The 27,958-nt window shown below is 39.8% G+C and overlaps 2 protein-coding genes across 7 annotated transcripts in view; one reads left to right on the forward strand and one right to left on the reverse strand.

Annotated features, from left to right (window-relative positions):
- CDC40 (cell division cycle 40) overlaps nucleotides 1-8,256 on the forward strand; it is a 61,390-nt gene extending 53,134 nt beyond the window's left edge. Inside the window, exons 13-15 of the mRNA XM_058734945.1 lie at nucleotides 3,453-3,529; nucleotides 5,032-5,176; nucleotides 6,202-8,256. Of these exons, the coding sequence (XP_058590928.1) occupies nucleotides 3,453-3,529; nucleotides 5,032-5,176; nucleotides 6,202-6,379 (400 nt within the window). The 3' untranslated portion in view covers nucleotides 6,380-8,256. The remainder of the gene's footprint in view (nucleotides 1-3,452; nucleotides 3,530-5,031; nucleotides 5,177-6,201) is intronic.
- The window catches only part of METTL24 (methyltransferase like 24), a 171,346-nt gene that overhangs the window by 51,194 nt on the left and 92,194 nt on the right, over nucleotides 1-27,958 (reverse strand). For 3 of the 6 annotated variants that reach the window (XM_058734958.1, XM_058734956.1, XM_058734957.1), the window contains exon 5: nucleotides 17,245-17,373. In XM_058734958.1, coding sequence (XP_058590941.1) covers nucleotides 17,245-17,373 — 129 coding nt within the window. Of the gene's footprint in view, nucleotides 1-15,119; nucleotides 17,374-27,958 lie in introns of those variants that run through there. The other 3 variants (XM_058734954.1, XM_058734955.1, XM_058734960.1) reach the window with 1 other exon arrangement.

Genomic DNA, 27,958 nt, shown 5'->3' on the forward strand with positions numbered 1-27,958 from the left:
TGTCTCCCTTCAGATCTGTTAATGTTTGCTTTATATATTTAGGTGCTCTGATGTTGGGTGTATAAGTATTTATATTTGTTATATCTTCTTGATGAATTGACTCCTTTATTATTATATAATGACCTTTCTACTACTGGGAATTTTTAGCTTAAAGTCTACTTTGTTTCATACAAGTAGAGCAGCTACCCCTGCTTTCTTTTGATTTCCATTTGTATGGAATATATTTTCCATGTTTTCACTCTCAATCTGTGTGTGTCCTTAAAACTGAAGTGATTCTCTTATACACAATATTGGGTCTTGTTTGTTTGTTTGTTTTGTTTTTATCCATTCAGCTAACCTATATTTGTCTAAACTTAGTCCATTTACAATTAAAGTAATTATTGATAGGTAAGGACTTACTAGTGCCGTTTTGTTCATTGTTTACTGGCTGTTTATTCCTTTCTCTCCTTTACTCCTTTCTCTCTTTCTCTCTTCCTTTGTGATTAGATGATTTTATATAGCAGTATGCTTTGATTTCTTTCTCTTTCTCTTTTGTGTATCTGTTAGAGGCTTGTGCCTTGTGGATACCCTGAGGCCTACCTAAAACATCCAGAACCTGAATTAATTATATGGCTGGACAGTTAGATGAAAGAAGGATCTGGTGGGGACAGAAGATAACTTGCATCCAGTCCGATTAGTTGGAAAGAAACAGAAGTGAGGATCAGTCTTGCTACAAAGACAAGTAGGCATCCAAACCACCTCCGGATCCCCAGCACCATCCTTCACCACATACAGCTGTCTCTGAAAGGCAATTACTGCTGCTACTGGCAGCTTCCTTGGGAGAGAAAGGGAGGCCCTGGCCACCTCAACGTGAGAACTGATCCCACCACTAGGAAAATTATTACTATTATTACTAGGAAAATTGAAATTACTATTACTATCATTCAGACGGGTGGTGTTTGCCAAACTTGTACACCCTAAGCCTAAGAGTAGCACAATGATACAAGCAGACTAAAGGAAACTTGGTTTTCTTAAGCAATACTAAATTATTACGACTAGCAGACAGTTTTAAAGGAGAATGAGAGATTATAATTAGATATTGAGCAGCCTGTGGTATGCTAATTGCTAAACGAGTGAGGTGTCACAGACATGTTTTCTCCCAAAGGTGTTTATTTTGTTAAAATATTTTTGGAAGAAAATTCGACAGAGGTTGATCCTACTGTTTATCTTTTATCTTTACAATTTCATGGATTTTTGTTAAGGTTTTTTCAGTGATACCATTTCCAGACTGAAGATGATTGTAAGATGTAAGTTACTAGCTTATTACACTGAATTACAGTTTCTAATTAGAAAATAGTGTCGTGTTTATTAAATATAACTATGCCTAGCAGGCATTTTTACTAGCAGTGACAAAGTCCACAGAGTATTGAGACTCCTTTCTTAGTCTACCACTCATTGTACCAAGAGTCCTTGAAATAAGGGATCTACCTACATTTTTTTTCTGTTTACTTTTAGTAAAACCTTGATTGATCTGAACCTAGACTATGGTTAATTTAATTTAGAACTGCTCTTGTGTTTTAATCCATGTTACTGATGATTTTTGGTAATAATTTTATATGAGGAGAGATAAATGGTTGAGCCTTTTTCAGACTGAAGTTCTCTTCAATACATTTGGGTCATTTTAAATTTTTTTTTTTTTTTTCAACGTTTTTTTTTTTTTTTTAAATTTTTGGGACAGAGAGAGACAGAGCATGAACGGGGGAGGGGCAGAGAGAGAGGGAGACACAGAATCGGAAACAGGCTCCAGGCTCCGAGCCGTCAGCCCAGAGCCTGATGCGGGGCTCGAACTCACAGACCGCGAGATCGTGACCTGGCTGAAGTCGGACGCTTAACCGACTGCGCCACCCAGGCGCCCCCATTTGGGTCATTTTAAATGTGACTTCTCATTGATATCTTAGAGGTATAAAGCATTGGAAATTTGATAAATAATACTATTTCCCAGGTTACACCTAAAAATGTTTTCTTCTAACCAAGACCCTCCTAGAAGTTTATTTATTTTTGAAAGAGAGAGACAGACAGAGCAAGGGGGGAGGGGCAGAGAGAGAGAATCCCAAGCAGGCTCCACATTGCCAGCACAGGGCCCAATGTGGGGCTCGAACTCAAAAACCGTGAGATCATGACCTGAGCCGAAACCAATAGCTGGACACTTAACTGACTGAGCCCCCCAGGCATTCCTGCTCATAGAAGTTTTGTCTAATCATCTGCTTCTTCTGGATGGGTAGATAGATGGATAGAGAAAATTCTTACTTAAAGCAAATTAGTATTCTGATTATTGTTATTTTCCAGTCAATCAAAGTTTTGAAACTTGCACTATAGTTAGAAATTGATATTGCTGCTTTATATCTGTGTTATTCTTCAGACTACGTTTTCCACACGTTACTCTGTAAGAAACATTCCTGGTCACTCATGAAAAGCAACGAGCCCCAAATCCCTCAGAATTACTAAAGAATTCTTCATGGAGAATTTTAAGTGGAGAACATTAAAAACAAAACGGCATACGGAAATTGTCATGGTTCTAGATCTAGGTGTGACTAGTTTGGCATTTTTGTTGGTTTTGTTTTATTCTTTGTGTCACTCACATAAGAATTTTTTAATGCATTTTCTCCCCTGCACCATATGCATCTAGAATGCTTCACATGTAAACTGAAAATAGAAGATGTCCAGGTACCAGGCCCTTAATCGCCCTTTCCCATGCAGAAATCTCATTACTTCTGGATGGGCCCTGCCTGCTTGCAGATCCCCGCGCAGCTTCGCCTACCATCCACTTGCATTGCTGAAGCCTCTTTTACACTCTCACCTGTTTGCAGAGTAGCACGTTAAGGCTGACTGGCAGGGAAAATACGTCCCTGTAGGCTTGCCTCAGACCTATCTTGCTTCTGCCTACGGTGGTACATTTTCAGATGAACTCATTGTTAAAGAACTCTAGTCACAGATTTTTTTCTGACATAAAACTCAAAGTTTCAGAATTGGAAAACCACGAACACTGTCATAATTCTCATGGAAAGGCATTTGTGAAGTGAAAGATCTGTAATAAGCAACGGGATGCCATTTTGTGATTTTCCTTCCCCCTGGGAAGTTTCATGAAAGGTTCATTAAATATATAATTTCAAGAATATATCTTTAGATTCCGAGACAATTCTCCTAAAGATACTTTTTAAAAAGTACTTATTCTGGGGCGCCTGGGTGGCTCAGTCGGTTAAGCATCGGCTTCAGCTCAGGTCACGATCTCGTGGTCTGTGAGTTCGAGCCCCGCGTCGGGCTCTGGGCTGATGGCTCAGAGCCTGGAGCCTGCTTCTGGTTCTGTGTCTCCCTCTCTCTCTGCCCCTCCCCCATTCATGCTCTGTCTCTCTCTGTCTCAAAAATAAATAAACGTTAAAAATTACTTATTCTGATAAGCTGTTGTTAAATTTTAGGGACATCCCTGTGGATTTCAAGTACATAGCAGAGCCCAGTATGCACTCGATGCCTGCAGTGACTTTGTCTCCAAATGGTGAGTTAGTAGGTAGAATGTGGTTTTAATGTGTTTTATGAGCCTCTAAGACAAAGTGTGATTTCTGTCTTCAGAAGAACTTTGGCCATTCCCTCCTAGGGCAAGTCTGTCACAGGGTCGTACTTGTATAAGGAAACGTTTTCAAAATTGGAAATAATCACTGGTTTTCATAAGTGAGTCACCTCACCCATTCTCTTGTTTTTTTATATACATAAATAAATAAGCAAGCCAACAAACTGAATTCTAGCTAACACTGAGCATCTTAAGGATTTCTATCTGAGGATTGGGTTTTGTTTTTGTTTTTTTGAGAATTCTCCTTCCGACAGAACCATGTTCAGTCATTTAGTGATTTACTGTGAGTTCTTTCTCTTTCAAGGGATAGAAAATTTTGATCTGGTTCCCCATAATAAAAATACTTTCGCAATTTACCATAAAAGATTTTCTCAGGCAAAATAAAAAAGATAAATCCGTCTAATACTATTTTCTATTCACTAATGCATTGCCTTTTAAGTCTAAGGTAATTTACACTACAGAGATACTGTGACAGTTTACTGATATAATTATAGCTCTCCATGAGGGTATTAAAGTAGAGGATCTGATATTTGGGCAACACTCATCAAATCACTGTTAACTCACATAGCTCCTGTGAATGTAGAGCAAGGAAGAAGAAAGAGGCAAGAAACAGTTTGTGCTTCCATCAAGGAGTCTGCCACAGGCAAATCAGTGATCACTGCTGTCAAATGCCCTATGATTTTTATGAGAAGAGCAACCTAACTGGGTTCTGCTTTGATAATCATATTGTATACTTGTCACATTTGTCACCCTGTGTCTACATTTTATGTATGCATTTTTAAACTATCCATCACAGATATCGTGCCCTGAACAAGGCTATTTACCCTCTCAGACTGAATATTGTTAAGAGCATTTCCTTAGTTAATAATGTCTGCAAGTTCCCTAGGATGCAAAAAGATAGGCTCTTGAGGCTTTGGTGAGTCTTGGGTAGATAAAAGCAACTTGGCCTTTCAATACAGTTTCTATAATTGTTTAGGGATACATCTTTTTTGAATAGTTTTATTTAATAATCCTAGGTTTTCTCACCAAGAGGTAATCTTTCCTTTTTCCGTAATTAACATAGGTAAATCTCTTTTCCTCCATGGTTCTGTTGGACTTAGTCCAAGTTAATTTTATTTAATAAAATTTTACTTGAGTTCTGTTAATGCTAAACTCAGAATTTCTGTATATCCTTATATAGGCAAAAAAAAAAAGCTTTTATATGGAGAGTACTTAATGATATGGGATTATATGCACAAAATCCATTACTTTATGCATAAATCCCTCTTGTCAGCAACACATTTGTAATACCTTACAGACAGTAAATTCATTTTCCTATTGTTGTAAAGTGGTTGGTAACAAGAGAATATTAATGTCTGAACATATTTAAAATAAAGTCTTTTTAGAATTTTTGGTCTTGCTCTAAAATGTCCCATTTCTTGAATTCACAGGGAAATGGCTAGCGTGCCAATCGATGGACAACCAAATCTTAATTTTTGGAGCACAGAATAGATTTAGATTGAATAAGAAAAAAATTTTTAAGGGCCATATGGTAGCAGGTTATGCTTGTCAGGTGGACTTTTCGCCAGACATGAGGTAAGTTTAAATCTCCTGTATTCTCATATTCAAATAATGATGATGTGACCTACCGTTGTACAAGTAATAACACTTTAAAAATCACTCCCACATATGTAATTGTATGAGAACTGTGTAGATTGTCACAATGCCTGCTGGAAAGGCAAGAGCAAGTTATGAAAACTACATTTGGCTTTTTTAAGTTCTGTACTGTATCTCCTTATACTGCTTGGTCCTGTGCCTTTAACCACATCATAGATGCCTATCTATACAGGCAGTGCCTTCTTGTCTCCCTGCTTTTCTAACAAGGCTAGCCAGACTGTGATCGCTCTACTGCTGTAGATCGCTCTACAGCAGAATTAATTCTGTATCACAGTGTTGACATGAACAACATCACGGCAGCCTTTGTGTTGAGACCTCACATCCAGCTCTTGGCTCTTTCTAGGCCGCACTGGATTTGCGGAGCCCAGGTGGAGCCTTTCTTTGAGTTAAACTCTGCACTCATTCCCCTATTCTCAGCTAAAATATATAGGTACAAGTAATTCTGAAGTCTCTGTAACCTTGTATGTTTAGGCTAGGAATTGACCCCTCTGAGTCAGTCTTAAACATTTTCAAAAGACGTTGAAGCCAGAAAATAACTATGAAGGTGGTCGAGTCTGACTCTGGGAGAACCGGTGTTCGCTGGCTCTGTGTGAAGCTCGTTTCCCTGCACTGTTTGTGTCTAGAGAGTGATTTAATACTCCATTTATTGTGGCCCCTGGGTTTCCATAGTTAATAAATTTCCAAGTGAATGAATTTTTAATTTATTAAATAACTTCCAAGTTAATAAATTTTGACTCATAGATTGGTAGCTCAATGGGGAGATTTTTTAAGTAGAAGTTTAAATTATAGACTACTTTATACTCTACCGTGTTATTCTGAGTATTGTATATTCATATTGACTTTTTTTTTTTTAATGTTACAGGGAAAAAGATGAACTCTTTCTCTGTTCCTTATCCACTTTAAGGTGTTTCAATAATTTGAACTTATTTTCCTTCCCATTCTAGCTATGTGATTTCAGGAGATGGAAATGGAAAATTGAATATCTGGGACTGGAAGACCACAAAACTCTACAGTCGATTTAAAGCTCATGATAAGGTGTGCATAGGTGCAGTGTGGCATCCTCATGAAACATCTAAAGTCATCACATGTGGTTGGGATGGTCTCATTAAATTGTGGGATTAATGAGATTAATCCTTATCTAGGGTCATTTTTGATCCAATATCATATTTAACTGTATTTAATTATTAAATGTGTTGGATGACAGCTTGATTTACAAATTATGATTTCCTTACATGGCCTTATGAAGTTGACCCATTGTTTAAAAAAAACGTTTCTTGTAAATTTGTCTCCTATAATTTCATTGGCAATTTCATTTAGTTCTTTATAGATGTTATTTATACAGAGAATGACCACTGACTTTCCATTTGGTGAGGGTTATTGTTGGCAGGCAGTTGGGGTTTACCCCCTCGATATACTGAAAGGATCTCTCTCGAGTTGAGGAAGAATCCCTGGTGGATTTGGGGTTTTAAAGGAGGTAATATAACTAATGACAAATAATTCTGAAAGGCACCATATGTTTACCTCTTTGACAAAAAGGGAAGTAAGGAACAGGGATGATATAATTTAATGTGAATGTGTAAGAAGGATAAAACCACCCACAATTACCGTTCCCATTATTTTTGGTGGGTCAAGTTCAAATCTTTTGGATTCAGGAGTTCTGCTATTTTTTATGACATATATTGTATGTTTACTTGTAAGCCAGCAATCTTCTCTAACTGCATATATTCCTCTAATTATTAAACGATGGAAAATAAACAGTCCAGAGTTCTTTCCTTGGCTTTCTTCCTGATCAATACAGATCAGTACAGATAGGGCTATATGTATAATCAGAGAATTATGTTATTTTTGAAGGTGACACTCAAGAGGATGAGTGAAGACTTTGAATTTTATTTGTATTTACTGTCTGTAAGGACCTGGCTACTCTTTCAGAAATCAGGGTCTCCTAGGTCATTGATTCATAGATGTTACTACTGAAATACTCCTCATAGGAGACAGGGTATGAGATCATCGTCCAAAATGTCACCTTGTCATTTCTTTGAAGTTGTATGTTTTATCTTCAAAATTATTCTGATTTTGCTCGTGGATATAGTCAACAGAACTTTTTAGATCAGAAAAATGTTTAACTTCTTTCCACATCTTTGAGTAAAATTGATACTCCAAGAAGTTGGCTCAGGTTCCCCAGTTTGAGAAGCAATAACTGTGGTTGGTTGGTTTAAAAAAAAAAACTTTTAAGTTTCAAATTGTGGAATCAAGATAGCCTCTCGAATACAGTAGCTAATAGCCCTTTGGGTGACAAGCCATTTCTTCTGGTTTAGTACAAATCTCTATAATATATTTGAATGTACTTTGAAATATTTCAGTACCATGCTTACAAAGATTGGTTCATCGTGGCTCAGAGTGCCGACGTGGAGACCAAAATCATGTCGAATGTTGGTTGATATCCTAAGGGCATTAGCTCGGAGTCCTGGGCTATCAATAGCAATTCATGCTCCTTGTGCTTAGAGCTTCCATTTTTAAAAATTAATTTCTAAAAAGGCCTGGTATTGATGACCTGGTACTAGAGCCACACATAAATAAATCCCAAAGAAGAAAATGGAAAAAGAGAATAAAAATGGTAGACATGTTATTTTTGGACACACAGACACTCAAAGAAATAAGAATACACTGCCTGGCTGCTACACTGCCTTTCTGTATCTGCCAGGAAGGGTGGCTGCCGTTTCCTGAAGAGGAAGCAATTCACACAGGACCTTGTCTTCAGTCCCAAGCCACTGGTTTTAACAAATGTGAATTACTGAAATGTGATGGGACAAAAAGAATTAATCCATACATTTAAACTTTGATCTTGTTCAGCATCAGTATTGTGTATGTTACAAATCATAATTTCTAAATCTGGGTTTATTTTATTGTGTTTTTGACTGTTTCTAAACTAAGTAACTGTATATAAAAGTTGTCTCTTTTTTAAAAATATCGTATTTTTAAATAAAGCATTTTTGTAGAAAGTGTTATCAAAATTTTCATTCTTAGTTTTAAGTGTTAACTCTGTTGAGAGACAACAGATTAAACCATTTGCAGATTTTCACGGGTCATTTTTATCTTATGGGGAGAAATGGTGCTTTAGAGGTGGGGATGGTATTTTAATATGGAACATTAGTGGGTTTATTCTAGTTACGTAACAAAAATACAGGGCAGCACGCTGAGAGCACACAGATTAAGTTTAACGCCTTCCATATTTATACACCTAGTGGTGACACTGAGTCATGACTGTACCTATTTCAGAGTACACAAATGAGTGCGGCTCTTGCCCAGCTTCAAAAAGCCTCAAGACCATCCATATGGTCGCTGAAATTAAGTGGTTACCTTCTGGCCCCTTTTCCTCACTGCAACCTTTTTATCACACCCAGGACAGATTTCCTTCCTAAAGGTTGGAATGAAAGTGATGCTATACTGAAAGTTTTAATCAAATGAACATTTAAGTATTGAAGCACAAGCTGGGAATGTTTTGCCCTAAGGAGACACTCTGAAGATAAAGGACAGGGAATAGCGTCAAACAGGCGCTTCCCTAGGTAAAAAAGTATAGTGATCCTTGACGATGCACTGTGAGGGTGCCTGATGTCCTTAGCACGTTTATAAATTACCGGGAGGAAAACAAGAACAGTGAAATCTTAAACCCTTGGATGATAGCCATAAGGACTGCCACACTTCATGGGTTACGGAGGCTCTCCTTGGAAAAAAGTGTTTCTCAGAGCGGGCTGAGGACCACCTGTATCAGATTCACGTGGAGATGGGTTGCTCACCGAGATACAGAAAATGGAGGTTCGTTGGAAGAGCCAGTGAACATATATATTTCTGTGTTCATTCATATATTCATGTTTTTGTATATATATATATATACATATATATACATATACATATATATATATATATATATATATATATATATATATATCTCCTTCACTGGATCAAATTCAGCACTTGTAGTAAGGTCCCCAGTTGATAGGCAGGTACAGCGAGGATGAGAAACACTGATGTAGAGTCTATCTTGAGCCTCATTTCAGAAACATGTAAACTCAAGACAAATTTTGCTAACCAAAAACAAATACATGTGTGTGCATGCGTGTTTGTGTATATATGCATGTGTGTGTGTGATTATATGTATAGATATACATTATCTGTATTTCTATGTGTACTTTCCATGTTCATAATCACTATAATAATTGTAGGAACCACTTTCTCAACCTAAACACCACAATTTTATCTGGAACTTAAGGGAAAAGAAGTCACAACTTGCAGCCAGAGTCCTTAGAGTGGCTTTATTTTTAGTGACAAAGAAAGATAATTCCTTTGCTGGTACAGCTTCCTGTAACTGCAGTCACAAAGTTCAGATGAATTTTTTTTTAGCTCTCCACAACCTACTCTCCACCCTTCAGCATTTGAGATCTGAGGGACTAACTCAAATCTCAAGCATATTTTAAGTACATGTCCCAGTATCATGCTGTTGAATAGAAAAATGTGAGCTGTGTAATTTTTTTTCATGTGTGTCATTTTTAACTTTCTCCCATCCAAGTACTAACAAGGCCCGACCCTGCTTAGCTTCTGAGATCAGACGAGATTGGGCGCGTTCAGGGTGGTATGGCCGTAGACTTTAACTTTCTAAGGTAATGGTCACATTTAAAAAAAAAAAAAAAGCCCAGGGGTGAGGCACCTGGGTGGCTCAGTCGGTTAAGCATCCGACTTCGGCTCAGGTCATGATCTCACAGTTTGTGAGTTCAAGCCCCATGCCAGGCTTTGTGCTGACAGCTCAGAGCCTGGAGCCTGCTTTGGGTTCTGTCTCCTCTCTCTGCCCCTCTCCACTTGTGCTCTCTCAAAAATAAATAAATGTAAAAAAAAAAAAAAGGTTAAAAAAAAGCCCAGGGGATGTTAATTTTAATATTTTAGTTAAGATAACATATCCAAGGTATTACTTAAACATTCAATTATTTTTTAACTATTTACTTTTCTCATACTAAGTCTTTGAAATCTGGTGTATATTTTACACTTAACAGCACATCTCCATTCAGACCCTAAACATCCATGAAATATTCCACCTCTTTTATACCAAGTCGATTTACATGCCCAAGTTGTTGCAAAGAGAGTCTTCTAATAACTGAATCAGGTATAAGTTTTTAAATTTAAGTTAATTAAAAGTAAATGCAATGTAAAACTCAGTTCCTCAGTCACATTAGCCACATTCTAAGTGCTCAATAGCAAAATGTGACTAATGGCTGCACGTACAGGCCTAGCAGCACGTTTTACATGGTTCAAATGTTCAACTTTACTGCTTCATCTTCTAAGGTTCAAACTATCCAAAAAATGTTAAGAACGTGCATGTTTATACTTTTCTGTGCTACATTTTGGGCAGTTTCCTCCAGTTCACCTGGAGGTCTCTTCACCTGTGTCTAATCTGCCACTTAATCCGTTAAATGTATTCCAATGACTTTCCCTTGACGGAAGGTCTATTTGTATAGTCTTTTACGCCTGTAATCATTTTAAACAATTTATATTTTCTTTAAGATTTGCTATGTCAAGTTCTTAGGCTGAAAATCCCAGTGTTTATTGTGTCTGTCAACTCTACCTCATGGTGGGCCATTTCTTTGTCACTTGTAACTTTGTGTTAGGAATGCATCTCCTGTGGGTCTTGTTTTGTTTTTCATTTTGTTTTTTAAGAAAGCCTTTGTAGTCTGAGTTAAAGCAGTCCCTTCGCAGTGGTGTTACATTTGCTTCTGCCATCTACCCTCACCCTCACTCCCTCAGTTTTTTACCTCAGTTTCTCACCTTACAGTTTTCCTCACCATGAGATTAATATAAATTCAATTCCTTAAAATGGCCAGGGGTTTCAAATTCTCATGGGAAACTTTGATTTCCTCCTAGAGCTACAGCAAGGATAAAGCTTTCTTGTGGGGTGGGGTGGGGGTGAGAGGGGTGGGTTTTTTAGGACTCTTCCTTTGAGGCTGTCGCCCTCCAACGGGCCCACTGCTGCAGGTGTATCCAGGCCAATCCTTTCCCCCAACACAGCCTTATGTCCAGTGCTGTAGGCCTCTAGCATCACTGATACACTCAACTCCTAGCACTAATGCAGGAGGTACAGGTTCCTGCTCTGTCAGGGTCCAGGCTCCCTCTGAGCTTCGTGTGTCTGAAGATTTTTCTTTCTCAGGAATTCATCCATACATATAAAGGTATATGTCTATACATTTGTGTTGTGTGTGTACAAAAGGTAACACGTTCACACGTACACACAAAAGGATCACCGTAGATATATACACTTAACCTAGTATCTTCAGATATTGCCACTTTTTTAGGACATTCTCGAAACAAAAGGATAAACCAGTGCAGTCTGAGACCTGGTTTTTAGAACCAGGTGAGTTTAAGTGTGTTATCCAAAAAGGTACTTTGCCTAAGGGGACTTCATTTGATTGGAGAGCCATCAGAACAGAATCCCCTATTATCTGGGCCTTTTTTTTGTTTTTTATGTTTATTTATTTTGAGGGAGAGAGACAGAGTGCGAGCAGGGGAGGGGTAGAGAGAGAGGGAGACAGAGTCCCGAGAAGGCTCCAGACTCTGAGCTGTCAGCACAGAGCCTGACGCGGAGCTCACAACCTGAGCCGAAGTCAGACATTTAATCGACTGAGCCACCCAGTCTTTTCTTCTGCCCCGGTCTTTTCTTCTGAATAAGCACATCATTTGGATCCTTCTGAATTTATCCCAAGGCTTCCCTTTATAGCGCACAAATCAAGAAATTATCCTACCACTGTCTAAGCCTTCTCTTATCACAAAAACCTTAGAATAACGAGATCATCAAGGTAGGAGAAACCTTAGAAATCAAATATTCCAACCTAACATAAGAAAACAGGCCAATAAAGGTGATGATTTGTTTAATACCACATAGCTAGTTACCCACAGCATCAAAATCTGTCTCCTTTCATCCTACTATTCTGCCACCTTTACATAATGCAACTTTGTGTATTTTTTAAATCTCAGATTTGCAGCACAATCTTTGTGGCTTCCAGCTTGCTCTCTCCGAGGTAATTTAAAAGAAACAGTTACCCAGATTATGTGTGTTTCATTCTTCAGTAAAACAGAACCTAGCTAAAGACGTTCTCTTGGCCTCTTCCATTAGAGTCGGGCCCCCATCACTTTCTCACAACTGTGCCCACAGCAACATTGCTAGTTTTACAAAGCATCGGTTTTAATGAGAACTAGCATTTTTCCATATAGTGCTAAACACGAAGTATGGCACTAGCTTGCTTGATTTATTTTCCTTAAGGACAGAAATACAATTATTTAAAGAATTTCAATAACATCTAAATGTAGGCAGTTGAATATGTTGAATCTTTGGGTTCCGATTTCATGTGATAAGTAACTACAAATACCTCTCTCAATCAGAAAAAGACTTTTTTACATAGGGTTAAGTGTATTTACGAACTCACAAAGAATCAGCAATTGGCTAATACAAAAAGAATTACATTATTGCTTAAAAGGCAAAAACATAAACTTACCTCTAGCAGAAGTGAACAAGTATATTAATTGAGCTGGGAGGTACTATTGTCAAGTAAAATAATCTGTTTTAATGAGGGCTTCATATTTAATCTGACAAAATATGATGATGAGGGGGGTTCCCCGGTATGAATCCAAGCTTTGCAAAATCCAAACATGTAATACTGCAGAAATACAAACCTTGTACCATTTTTACTATACCTAAAATCGTATAGCCAAGGCAGAAATGGCTTACACAAATAGCTAATCGGACTAAACACTGTAAATTCATGAGTTTGCAGTTACTTTTGTTCTACCCTGATGTAAACGTTAGTGGACTGTCAGTCAACTCTAACAGATGTTCAACAAACAACTTCTCCCTGGCTGCCTTCATTTGAACGTACCAAATAGTTACAAATGTTTATATCATAACCTGTGATCGCTGCATCAAATACAACCACTCTAAGAGAAAAGGGAAATTCTTTTTTCTTTGACTCTAATTTCAACTTGTGGCACAGCTTGTGCTAAAAGGGGACCTCTGAATCTCTGACACACTATGTCCTTCACCTAAAAAATAACAGATTTGTCATCATTTGAAGACCAATATTAAATTGTATTTTCAGATCCATCTATGAGCATTGCTCTGTTAAGAATAAGCTCATGTATGTGCAGGTCAAAGACTAAACAAAGGAAACACTGAACTTCCAAGTGACTGTGCCCTTTCTAAACCCATGAGGAAAGTACCACACAGTGGGATGAGCCAGGGCCAAGAGCGGCTTCCAGGCCTTGCTTTTCTGGCAACTGAAATACTGACCGAGGGGTTGCTGGGTCTCCATATTCTTTCGCTGAGCCTCCATTTGGCAGGCATATTTTAATCAAGTAGATTGTTTAAAAAAAATTTTTTTTTACATTTAGTTTTGAGACACAGAGAGAGACAGAGCACGAGCGGGGGAGGGGCAGAGAGAGGGAGACACAGAATCTGAAGCAGGCTCCAGGCTCCGAGCTGTCAGCACACAGCCCGATGCGCGGCTCGAACTCACTAACCGTGAGATCGTGACCTGAGCCGAAGTCGGATGCTCAACCGACTGAGCCACCCAGGCGCCCCGCAAGTAGGTTGTTTAAATTAAACCTGCATGCTACAAAAATGTCCCAACTCTAACAGATTTGCAGGTCTGATCTTAGTATACTTGTGGTTCTCTCCCTCCCCCGCACACACACACACACACCCCATTTACTAATAAGGAAGCAAAAATACATCCATGGGAGTAGCATCTTACACCTGTTAGAGGCTATTGAGGTGACACTGTGGAGGGAAGGGGGCCAGCACAGGCTCCGGATCTGAAAGGCTCAGATGTGGATTCCTGCTCTACCATCATCCACTAGTGGCATATTCTGGAAAAGCTATCTAATCTCTCAGAATTCCCTTACCAGTATAACTGGGAAAATTACACTTCCTGGCAGGGTTGCTGGGAGAATCAGGGGCAATCTCTGCCCAGTGCTGGACACACGCTAAGCTCTCAATAGCAGCTCCTGACTTCATCTGTTCTCTGTGTTTTGTTTGTGCTGCCTTTGTGGTGGTTACAGTGGTGCTGGTTCTCATTTTTCCCGCTCTTCTCAAACAGGAGCTTCCCAAACAGCAGTCCTGTGGTACCCTGTGGTACCCCAGACCCTCTCTCATGGCCTACACCAGTATTTCTCCGCGGCAGATGATTTTGCCGCTAGGGGATATTCGACACTGTCTGGAGACATGTGTGGTTGTCACAACTGAGGGAGCAGAGGGAGAGATGCTCCTGGTATTGAGTGGGGCCACGGATGCTGCTGAACATTCTACAATGCACAGAACAGCCCTCCCTCCCCCCATAAGGAATTAGCCAACCCAAAATGGCAATCCTTGATGAGGTTAAGAAACCCCAGCCTACACAATAAGCATAATAAATTTTAGAGGCAGGGAAACCATAGCAACAGTCAGAATACTCATCATAAATTTCAAACTATCCATGAAGGGAATGAAGGACAGCCTTAGAAATAAGCATAAAACAAGTACAAATAACTATTGAACAAGCTGCCTAGTAGGTGGGTGTGGGTGGGTGTGTTTGTGATTTATTTTGAGTGGTTTTTCTCCTTAACAGTACAGCCATTCTTACCTCAGATACATATATATAATGTAATGAAGTCAACGTTCTGCACCACCAATCTGGAATAAGTGGTAACCTGCCCTGTACAAAGGGGGCTTTCAGTCATTCCTTAAATCTTCAATCTGATGAATTAAAAATCTTAATATGGGTGTGTACATATCTAAAACCTGGTCAGCCTGGACACACAGGATTAGTACATTTCACACTTTAGTGTAAAAGAAGGTTTAAAAAAGGTTTAATGTAAAAAGCAGGTTTATTGTACATACTTCAGTGTGGAAAATTTTAATTAAAAAATAAAAGAGAAAATCTGTGATACAATCCAAACAGGAACTAGGCTGAAGTTAACCTTGTTCTGGAGACAACACCATGCAAACTGAGAGTTACGCCACTTTGTGCTTCTGAAATACCTATGGTCTTGAGAGCAACTTAACTGCTATTTTTTTAATTTATTTTTATTTTTTTTAGAGAGAGAGGGGGGAGGAGGGCGAGAGAGAGAGGGAGACCCAGAATCTGAAGCAGGCTCCAAGCTCCGAGCTGTCAGCACACAGCCCAATGCAGGGCTTGAACTCACAAACTATTAAGATCATGACCTGAACCAAAGTCGCACACTTAACCGACTGAGCCACCCGGGAACTCCTAACTGCTACTTTAAATCACACTTATTCAAGCTGGTCTTCCCACCTCAGTGAATTTTATTAGTGTACTATGAGTTTTAAAATAAAAACCTCATTTGTATTTTTCAAAATCATCACTACTAATTCAGAAAATCTTGTTCCCTTTTGAACTGAAGTTAGTAAGATTATCTAGCTAATATATCTTGGTTTCTCACTTGAGGAACGGTATTTTCAAACCACTGCAAGAAACAAAAAGCCAACACAGGGAACATCTGGAGTAAAAGGAGGTAAAAAATGGGGAAAAGGAATAAAGACTAGTAGCAAACAGTATTTTACTCACTCCCTAGATTTCTTGAACAAACAATGGACACAAAATTTTTCTGCTCTCTCAGGATGTAAAAATGCCAGGAAATAAACTTAATTTATAATAAGGTAATAATTTACTTTATTTTATACCATTTAACTTATTTGAAGTAGAATTTTTGAAAATCATTCGTAGGGATAAATGTCTAATCCTATAAATAAAAATGATAGAGATCATTTGAACTACTGAGAACCTACACTTTTCTGTTTAATATTTAAAAATGTAAAAAAGATTGGCACTACTGAAATACTGCATAACCGTCCCAGGAAAGATACAGATTTTGGCTCTCAGGCCACAGTCTTGTAATGAATGCCAACTGGCAGTTACGAAAAACTCACTTAATCTTTCAGATCATGTATTAAAAAAAAAAAGATTTGACAGCGTAGGCAAGTCGGTGGTTGAGAAATCAGGTCTGAAGTCAGAAAAGGCAACAGTAAAGACACGAAAATTCTGCTTTGTGCTTAGTTTCATAGGAACAGAAGGGGATTTAAGGCTGAGTCTGAAGGAATCCTGAGTTGAAGTTCTTGATGTTTTAGTCTTTGAAACTCAAAGACAGAATTGGGTGTGCCTGAGTTCCCAGAAACCAGCATCAGTGGCTCTTATAACCCCACAGCAGAGCCCTCGGCAAAAGGCAAGTAGGAATGATTGAAATCTACAAGGTTGTAAACAATGTTATTGACCAAGGTGAACAGAAAAAAACCTTTGAGTGAAAATCAAAGGAAAGGCTCTGTTTTGAACAGTAAGCTACAAACTTAATCTCAGGAACGCAGTAAGAATGGAAAATTTATGTAATTTCCTCTTCATGTTGCTGAATTCATGGACTTCAGACACAAAACGAATTTTAGGGAAAACAGATATGTGGGGGATTATCTTCCATGTTAAAACGAAGGAGGACAAGCGTCCCCACTCTGTCAGAGGCAAACAGGTGAAAGGCCTAGCATCTGGGCAGATGGAGGTTGACTCCTATGGCCCTCTGTGTCCATCCCTTCCCCGAGTGTTAACTGTGCCCCTAGCACGTGGCAGGTGCCAAGCTACCTGCACTACAGAGGCAATAACACAACCCCCGCCTCCAGCAGGTTAACAGGCTAGTGGAGACTGGGCAAGTACACCGATAATTAGACTGCTGGACACGCCTCATGCTGTAATTATTTCCTTGAGTTCTTGATGAGGTCTTTCATCCTATTTCCATCTTGTATTCACCCAACTCAGAGTATAACAGCTACTTGCATTGAAAATATCTTTCTTCAAGAACAGCTGAGGTTTAGATAAATCTTTGTAACTATGAAAAAGCCTGAAACCCTTTAGTTCTAACTCTTTGAGGAGGCTGTACCAGAACCTCACGACACTGCTGTCCCGGCCACTGACCTCAAACCCGGGCCAGTGGAGATGAACCTCAAAGGTGAGCTGTCCAATTTGTTCAAGGACATCTTCCAGAATAAGATTTTCTAAAACTTTCCATTCTGCGCTTTCCAGATCTGCTTTGAGAACATCAATCTGTAACAAAATGATGAAATGAGATTAGCAGATTCAATAAGCGTTGTTAAAAATACCATCTTGACATCAGGAGCATCACTGTATAACTACCTCCTACGAAAGCAGAATGTTTCAAATTTTAGAGTTAGACAGCTTTTTCAAATGGCCACTGACAACATGAATTTCTTTTCTTTTAAATGTTTTTTTGCGCGTTTTTTTTAAATGTTTGGGTTTTTTTGAGAGAGAGCACGAGTGGCGGAAGGGCAGAGAGAGAGAGAGAGGGACAGAGGATCTGAAGCAGGCTCTGATCTGACAGCACAGAGCCTCACGTGGGCCTCGAACTCATGAACTGTGAGATCAGGACCTGAGCCGAAGTCTGCTGCTTAACCAACTGAGCCACCCAGGCGCCCGCAACATGAATTTTTAACTTCGCTCCACACTAAATGTTAATATACAAATAATGAAATGCCAGCCAGAAATCATAATGAACCGTCCTACCTTCTGCCCAATGAGAATGGATGCCTGAGAAGGAGATGTTGGAGCATGTGTTTTCACAGAACTGCATGCCCATGGCCCCTCCCCAACAACCTAGACCCTGCTCACAGGAACCCAGCCATGGTCCAGACAGAATGGTGGCCCACCGGGAGGGACTGGCAGAGGGCCACTGCCTGCAAGACCACCTCACGAACCTCAGCTCCCTCCAATTTCTCAGGACTAGAAGCCAGGCAGAGTTCTCAGGTATCTGAATGTTAGACTTGTAAAAAAAAAAAAAATCTATTATTATTCCATGATTTCTTTTTCAAAGTAAACACCAGCACAGCATTTTAAAAGAGGGCGGGGAGGGGGGAGGCAACACTATCCTCTGTTCATCTAATGAATGTAAGTTCACATTCCAGGGAAGATGAAATATAGGAAGGGTAGGATAGGAAAGATACTGCAATTCATTAAGTCAGGAGAATCAGCTCGGTTTCGCTGGCTTTGCTATTAGAATAACAGAACCCCAAACACCTCCAGAAAGCAATGAGAGCTAACGACTTGCTGAGTGCTTATATGCGCCTGGCACTACGCATAGTGCTTCGCTTGCAACGTCCATTTACTCCTCTCAACGATTCTGCAAGGGTGATGCTGTTTCCATCCCTGTTTGAAGTTTAGGAAACCCAGACTCAGAGAACAACCCATCCCCCATCACACAGCTGGAGAGGCAGTAGTGACAGGTGAACTGAGTCTGTCTACCTGGCGCGTGTTCTTAACCACTTATGCGATGCCGACTCCTCGTAAACCACAAGGGGGAAAATGGTAGCTCAGATTCCCTCGACGGCTTTCGGTGTGGAAACCAGGTTGCTATTAGAGAGTGACTAAGGGTCAGCGAGTAGAAGCAGTATTACCAACATCCCCAGTTTAGAGCTGCAGAACACGTTACAGCTTAAAGAATTACTCTCTACAGGTGCAATCTCAGTGAAACAGCCCTAGAGGCAGACAGAGACTTGGTAGAAATGACTCTGGGCTGCCAACACTGCTTGTGTGATTTCAGAGTTGGGTGGAGGAGAAGATACAGAGGATTTAGACATTACTGCTCCAGGAAAATGGTCTTGGCCCAGCAGCATCCTGAGATCCCAGGGGAGATGCTTTTGCCACTGTCTTGCTTTGGACAGTACCTCATGATCCACCCGGGAAAGAGGGATGGCAATACCCCAAGAATACCAAGAGGCCTTAGAATAGCCCAGATATCTGGAAGCCAGCCTGTCCATACTCAAAGAGGAAAAAGCAACATGGAAAAACAAAACACAAAACAACTTTCTTTTCTGAAAGGAACCGACTAAAGGCAGATTCCAGAAGAACATGCACAAGGGCTAAGATAATTCCTGTGAACTGGCACAACAGAATTAATTCACTCTTTTCTCATCTTGCTGCCCTCCCACCTTGTTGACTTGTTTAATCTTTGAGATTTTAAGCAGAACATTTCTGAATTGGGGTAATTAAACTGCCAGAAGAAATATAGAATTAAAACTTCACCAAATGTTCTCAATTAGCACAGAAAGTATCCCAAACTCAAAATCAACATTTTGTGTCAATTCACATAGTTAAGAATTTTTTTTAAATCCTTAGAGCCTTATTTCTTACCGTAGTTTTCTATGAGTTTGCACATATCGAATGTGATCAATAAAACAAACTATTAAAGGGACAGGGCAAAGTTAATCAGCCTAAAATTGACCTAAAAATTACACTGGTGAAGACAGAGGCATATACATTACATATTTTTTTCCAACCATATTTTTAAAATAAGCTATCAATCAGAAGTTATGAGAAACACACACAAAAAAACCAAATTGGGATACATCACTGCAAATATGTGCTTTCTGTGGAAATCCAATTTTCACTTACAAAATGCTATCCTATCTAAAGTGCGAAAAGCATTTTCAAATACAACAACACTGCCAACCTCTTTTGATTCCAGTGACTGAAAATTCTCTGCTTCAATCAGAATTGGGTAGGCTGCTCTAAATCATCCGGCCCAGGCTAGTGCAGCACTGAGCAGCTCATAAACTCTTCCCTGCCTTCCAGTCTGAGAGCATAGCCAGACAAATGCTGTGAATAAAACATGGTTTTCTTTTCCTGCGTGCTTTTCCCATTTTTTTTTTGTCTAACAGAACGTTCTATCGCCACAGCGATCTTGCAAATGTAATTTCCACTGTTCCTTCATAATGCACCCAATGTCATCGTTAGTCTAAGGCACTAAACGTTTCGGCACCAGGTATGTTACTTTTCAGATGCTAACATCAGCTCTCAACAATTAAGGCACTAAAAGTCATGCAAATGATTACATTGGAATAACTGAGTGCCAATCCTAATACAGTTAGGTTAACTCAGCTTTCTTGAGAGAAACAACTCAGTGTTAACCCTCCGTAAACTCTGGAATAACTAAAGACATATTCTTGGGTAGAAAGGTCTTGAAGAAGGTAGATCAAACCACGTATCTAGCATCATTTCAGAGGCATTAAAGGGGTCCTCTTACCAAAAATCATCTCCTTTCCCTTGTGCCTGAAAGATCCAATAAATCTCCTTTCCCAGAACGTTCTGAGGAAACGAGAACTTTCATTTTAAGTGGATTAAGATGTGAGGCCATTTTGGCAGCTTCCTCGTCATGGGCACAAGTTGATGGCTGCGTTCATCCACCCAGAACTGCAGGGATGAGGGAAAGCGGGGAAAGGGGCACCAGCCTCTGTACTAGCTTGTTGGGGCTGCTAGAAAAAAGTACCACAGGGGCACCTGGGTGGCTCAGTCCATCAAGCGTCTGACTCGATTGTGGTTCAGGTCATTATCTCACGGTTCGGGAGTCAGTGAGTCAGGCTTTGTGCTGTCAGCATGGAGCCTGCTTGGGATTCTCTCTCTCCCTCTCTCTCTGCCCCTGTTCCGTGCTCTCTCCTAGCTCCTAGTGGTTTGCTGGCAGTCTTTGGTGTTCCTTGGCTTCTGCGTTACTCTGATCTATTTCTTCGTCTTCACATTGTGTTATTTCTTCTTCTACGTGTTGCCTGTGTCCAAATTTCCCCTCTTTATAAGGTCACCGGTCATACTGGATTAGGGGCCCACCCTTCAGCAGTATGGCCTCATTTCAGCTAATTATGTCTGCAATGACCCTATTTCCAGTTAAGTTCATATTCTGAGGTACTAGGGGTTAGGACTTCAACATATGAATTTTGAGGTCACGCAATTCAAAGTACTACAGTGTTTAGGGGAGCTATCATCATACAGCCTTGGGAAGACACTGTGTTCTGGAGCCAATTCCGTAGTCAATGCCTGGGGAAAGTGTCCCGTACCAGAGATCCAAGGGCCAGCAGCTCTCTGAGGCAATTATGGATGCTGTCCTGCTAGCCCCTGTATCAGCCAGCCCCGACAGTTCCAACTTTGCAATATCCAGGGCAGGTCAACAGGGCTCCGAGGCCAATTGAAACCACCATCATGAAACCCCTGTGCTTCATTCCTGGTTCCTTCCTGGCCACAAGACCAGGGCCAGCTGGTGCACTTTGTCCTTGACATCCCCCCATTCCCTAGCCACTTCCCTCTCCGTCCTGGGACTCAGCAGGCACTCAACATCTTCATGCCTGCGGCTCCCCACCTGAGCCTTTTCCCTTTCCCATGTACTGCCAGCAGGATAGGCAGACTGCTTTACACACTGCAACACCTTTAAAGAACTAGGTCTGGGATTCACCAACGTCACTTCCATTGCATTCTGTCGGTCAAAGCAAATCATAGGGCCAGCCCAGACTCAAGGGGAGGTGAGAAAGATTCCAGCCCTTGAGGGCAATAGTGGCATACACAGAAAAGGGTGAAACGAACCGTTCATGGTCATGTCTGCAAATAACTGACCCAGTTAATAAAAGCAATCTTCAAATGTACATGCAAATCCATGAATGATCTAGAGTATTAGAGTAGACATGAACCTTTGCTGGACATAAGCAATACTCCAGGAAAAATAAATAATGAAGTCCTTAGTCATCAAAATATTATTAAAGAAGGGACATCAATTGAAACGTGGCATATGCTATCAGATCTGGCTTTCCTCGGAAGCTGACAAAGAACTGGGACAGCCAATGGATTAAGGATGACTAATAAGAAAACACAAGGACAAGTAAAGCAAATAGGTAAAAATCTTAGATACCGTATTAGTGTACCCAGGATGCTATAACAAAATGCCAGAGAATGGGGGGCTTAAACAACAGACATTTATATTTTCTCACAGGTCTGGAGGCTGGAAAGTCCAAGATCAAAGTGTCGGCGAGTGTGGTTTCTCCTGAGGCCGCTCCTTGGCCTGCTGACAGCTGCTTCTTCGCTGTGCCCTCATGTGGACTTTACTCTGTGCTCATGCACTCCTGGTATCTCTTCCTCTTATAGGGCACCAGTCTTATTGGATGAGGTCCTCACCTCATGACTTCATTTAGCTTGACCTCCTTAAAGACTCTATCACCAGGGCACCTGGGTGGCTCAGTCAGTAAAGCGATGGACTCTTGATTTTGGCCCAGGTCACGTGAGATTGAGCCCTGCACTGGGCTTGGTGCAGACAGCATGGAGCCTGCTTGGGATTCTTTCTCCCATTCTTTCTCTGTCCCTCCCCTGTTCATGTGCTCTCTCTCTCTCTCTCTCTCTCTCCCTCTTCCTCTCTCTCTCTCTCTCTCTCAAAATAGATATATAAACTTGAAAAAAAAAAAGATCTTCTCACCAAATATAGTCACACTGAGGGTAAGTGCTTCAACCTATGAATTTTGTGGGGGACACAATGCAGTTCATAACAGATATAAAACAGGTATTTTTGCTCGAGTCTATGTAGAGGCAAGCAGTATCTCTCCACAAAGAGTTTAAAAATACATCCCTGTTACTCTTATGTCAGCCTGACTGCTGGAGAGTCAGTAGTTCCTCCTTTGTATTTAATGGATAGCTCCAGTTCTGGGGAGTAAAAATGTGAGCCACCTCATTAACGGAATATCAGTCACAGAGACTCTGACAGATTTGTTCTTCAAAGATGGTCTCACCGTTAATTCCCATCTCATGCTTTTCTACAATATGGCCTCGATGCTCCTCTTATCAAGAGATGGGACTGATGTTCCCTCCCCAGGGATGGCTTCATAGGATGCAACCTGTGCAGCCACACCAGGCTCCCCCACTTAGAAGGGCTCCATACCTCGTTTAATGCTCTGTTGCCATGGACTTGAAATTTTTAGTAAGTTTTGAACAAGGGACCCTGCATTCTCATTTTGCACTGGGCCCCATGAATTAAGTCTCCTATCCTGTGATGCTCCCCTTGAATCTTGATGGGCTTGTTACTATTGACTAAGAGTATGGTAGAAATGGTTCCAGATGACATTCAAGACTGGGCCATAAAAGCTTCTACTTTGTTCAGTGGTATACTCACCCTTGAAAACTTTAGCCCCTATGCAAGGTGTCTGACTGTCCCAAGGTTACAGTGCTGTGAGAAAGTCCAGACTAGCCCTTGCAGAGAGACCCTAAATCAATAGGAAGAAAAAGATGCCTGGCCAACCCCGGCTGTTCCATCATCTGACTGTAACTACAAGAGAGACCCTGAGCCAGAACTACCCAGCAAAGCCCTTCCCAAATACTGACCCCCAGAAACTATGATCAATAATGAAATGATCGGTTGTTGTTTTAAGAAAGTTGAGTTTTGGGGGTGACTTTTCATGTAGCAGAAGATAACTAGAACAGAGACCAAGTACTATTTATGCAGATCTTCTTTCTAAATGTTAGAGGTTACTTGTACATTTAGATGTATGATATATAAATAGTATATATTCCAAAGCCATGATTTCTATAAATTCATATGTATATTTAATCAAAAATATTCTCTTATTAAAAAATCAATACATGGTCATTGTTTAAAAATTAAAACTACAGATAAGAAAAAAGAAAGGGAATTAAAGTACTCATAATCCAGAGTCTAAAAGAGTTAACTTTTGTAATCCCTATCAAAATAACACCAGCATTCTTCACAGAGCTAGAATAAACAATCCTAAAATTTGTATGGAACCAGAAATGACCCCGAATAGCCAAAGAGAGCTTGAAAAAGAAAACCAAAGCGGGAGGCATCACAATCCCAGACTTCAAGCTATACTACACAGCTGTAATCATCAAGACAGTATGGTACTGACACAAAAATAGACACTCAGATCAACGGAAAAGAATAGAGAACCCAGAAATGGACCCACAAACGTATGGCCAACTAATTTTTGACAAAGCAGGAAAGAATATCCAATGGAATAAAGACAGTCTCTTCAGCAAATGGTGCTGGGAAAACTGGACAGCAACATGCAGAAGAATTTACCCGGACCACTTTCTTACACCATACACAAAAGTAAACTCAAAATAGATGAAAGACTTAAACATAACACAGGAAGCCTTCAAAATCTTAGAGAAGAAAGCAGGCAAAGACCTCTTCGATCTTGACCACAGCAACTTCTTAACACGTCTCTGGACGCAAGGGAAACAAAAGCAAAAATGCACTATTGGGACCTCATCAAATAAAAAGCTTCTGCACAGCAAAGGAAATAATCAGCAAAGCTAAAAGGCAACTGATGGAATGGGAGAAGATATTTGCAAGTGATATATCAGATAAAGGGTTAGTATCCAAAATCGATAGAGAATTTATCAAACTCAATACCCAAAAAACAAATAATCCAGTGAAGAAATGGGCAAAAGACATAAATAGACACTTCTCCAAAGAAGACATACAGATGGCCAACTGACACATGAAAAAATGCTCAACATCACTCATCGTCAGGGAATACAAATCAAAACCACAATGAGATACCACCTCACACCTGTCAGAATGGCTAAGATTAACAACTCAGGCAACAACATCTTGGCAAGGATGCAGAGAAAGAGGATCTCTTTGGCACTGCTGGTGAGAAAGCAAACTGATGCAGCCATTCTGGAAAACAGGATGGAAGTTCCTCAAAAAAATTAAAAATAGAACTACCCTATGATGCAGCAATGGCACTACTAGGTATTTATCCATGGGTACAGGTGTGCTGTTTCAAAGGGGCACATGCACCCCAATGTTTACAGCAGCACTATCAACAATAGCCAAAGTATGGAAAAAGCCCATGTCCATTGATGGATGAATGGATAAAGAAGATGTGGTATGTATATGTATGTGTGTGTGTGTGTGTGTGTATGTATATATGTATATATGTATGCGTGTATATATATACATATACATATATACATATATACACACACACAACAGAGTATTAATCGGCAGTCAAAAAGAATGAAATCTTGCCATTTGCAACTACATGGATGGAACCAGAGGGTATTATACTAAGCAAAATTAGAGAAAGACAAATATCATATGACTTCATTCATTGAAGAATTTAAGATACAAAACAGATGAACATAGGAAAAGGAAGCAAAAATAATATAAAAACAAGGAGGGGGACAAAACATAAGAGACTCTTAAATATAAAGAACAAACTGAGGGCTGCTGGAGGGGTTGTGGGTGGGGGATGGGCTAAATGGGTAAGAAGACACTTGTTGGGATGAGCACTGGGTGTTATATGTAGGGGATGAATCACTGGAATCTACTCCTGAAATCATTATTGCCCTATACACTAACTAACTTGGATGTAAATTTAAAAAGATAAAGTATTGAAACTTCAAACATATGAAGAATACTGAAAAATTATATATATATATATATATATACGTATATATATATACGTATATATATATAAATAATATATATAAATTATAAAAAAATATATATATGTATATATATATATATAAATAAAGAAAAGGCCATAAAAAATGAGTTAACTCTTGAATACCTGGTGTACTTCTTGCTAAACATTTTTCTTTGCCATAAACGCACACACACACCACATATATCACAGCGTAAACAGGCAAAATTCAAACACACACGTTGTTTGTAAAATTAGAATCGCATTGTGTTTTCAAATATGCTTTTTCATGTAACAATGTAAAAAACCATGAGTATCTTTCCAGGCCAATAAATTTTCATTAAAATGTTCTCTATGTCCCTTGGGGATTGCCTAAGCATGTGATTGAGGTGGCTGAGGCCCCTGCAGGAGTGAAGGAGATGTGGGGGAGGCCCTAGGCCCTCTACCTCAATTTGACAGAAGCAACTCCCCTTTCCTCTGTTTTATATATTTGGAATCCCTCACAAATTTTTGCCTGAAAAAGAGCTTTCCTGCCAAGAAAAAAGTTTGACTCCATTTCCATGTTTTTTAACTTTTATACTAGTTTAATTTACTTAGTCATTCCCCCTTCTTTTAAAATTTTTTAAATTTTTATTATTTATTTTTTGAGAGAGAGAGAGAGAGAGAGAGCACAAGCAAGGGCAGGGCAGAGAGAGAAGGAGGCACAGAATCAGAGGCAGGCTCCAGGCTCTGAGCTGTCAGCACAGAGCCTGATGTGGGGCTGGAACTCACAGACCGCAAAATAATGACCTGAGACAAAGTCAGATGCTTAACCAACTGAGCCATCCAGGCACCCCAATCAATCCCCCTTCTGATCAATTCTTTCCTTTTTTTCTTTTTTTTTTTTCTAAATGTTTTTAATGTTTATTTATTTTTGAGAGAGAGAGAGAGAGAGAGAGAGAGAGAGAGCATGAGAGTGAGCAGAAGAGGTGCAGAGAGAGAGAGAGACACAGAATCTGAAGCAGGCTCCAGGCTCCAAGCTGTCAGCACAGAGCCCGACGTGGGGCTCGAACTCACAGACTGCGAGATCATGACCTGAGCCGAAGTCGGCCGCTTAACCGACTGAGCCACCCAGGCACCCCTGATCGATTCTTTCCAATTGGATACTGCGCACTGATGTGATCAACAAATATTTAATTTGGAGCTACATATTTAAGTCTGTTCTATTACTTTCTTAGAAGAACCATATTCCCAGAAGTGGAGTAGCATGTGCAAAGGCCAGGCACCGTTTATAACTTTCAATAATTTTACTAAGCTATAGACCCTTCCTGTACCTGCTCTTGGGAAACTGAGGACAAACCAAGTTGTACTCAGGCTGGGAGGCTTGCACTGATGCACTACAAAAGGCTCCTCCACTGTCATCATCACCCCGTCAACTGACCATTTGTTTTCTTACCCCGAAGCCATGTGACATTCTGGAGCTTTCCTAAACATACGTTTGTCTCTATGTCTGAATGATTCACTAGATAAGACAAAAACCTTCATGCCATTTAAAGAAAAAGCAAGACAAACCAATTTTACCTAAGTACATGTTAAATTGTCTCTACCTATCTTTTTATTTAAAACATTTTAATAAAAAAAAAAGCTTTATGTATTGTTCTACATTAAATCTTTAAAAGGCTATAGATCCGGGACACCTGGGTGGCTCAGTCAGTCGAGCCCCCGACTTCAGCTTAGGTCATGATCTTGCAGTTTGTGTGTTCGAGCCCCATGTCAGCTCTGTGCTGACAGTTCGGAGCCTAGAGGCTGCTTCACATTCTGTGTCTCCCTGTCTCTCTACCCCTCCCTCACTCGCGCACTGTCCCTCTCTCTCTCAAAAATAAATAACATTAAAAAATAAATAAAAGGATATAGATTCTCTTTTTCACCCAGAAAACATGAATTAAAGCTGAAAACTGGCTATTACCATCAATTATAAAGCTAATTAATCATTATATTAATCAAAATCTCTGGCTAAGAGCCTCAGCTATAACACCAATGAAATGTCAATATCAACCATCCAGCTTATCAATCAACTAACAGAACAAGGAACTTCCTATTCAAGCCATAATTGACCTACAAACACAGCTGCTTGCCTCAATATCTGCTGCCTGGGTTTTGGGCCAGAATCATACACATTACGGCATTTACAAAGAGATCTAGTATGCAAAAAATGGATTCCTGAAAAGGAGCGTGCAAACTGAGTTCTGTAATTGGGCTTATATTATAAAAATGACCATTTAACCACACATCTAGTTATTTATGAATATTTTTAAAAATTAAGTTATTATCATTAATTACCACCCTAACAAATCGAGCTACATTCATTCGCCATACCTACTGTAGTTTGGGTCAATATTCAGTCATAATCTTTAAATAATTGCATCAATACAACTTCTTCC

Source organism: Neofelis nebulosa, chromosome 6, assembly GCF_028018385.1.
Source record: "Neofelis nebulosa isolate mNeoNeb1 chromosome 6, mNeoNeb1.pri, whole genome shotgun sequence".
Lineage (NCBI taxonomy): Eukaryota > Metazoa > Chordata > Mammalia > Carnivora > Felidae > Neofelis > Neofelis nebulosa.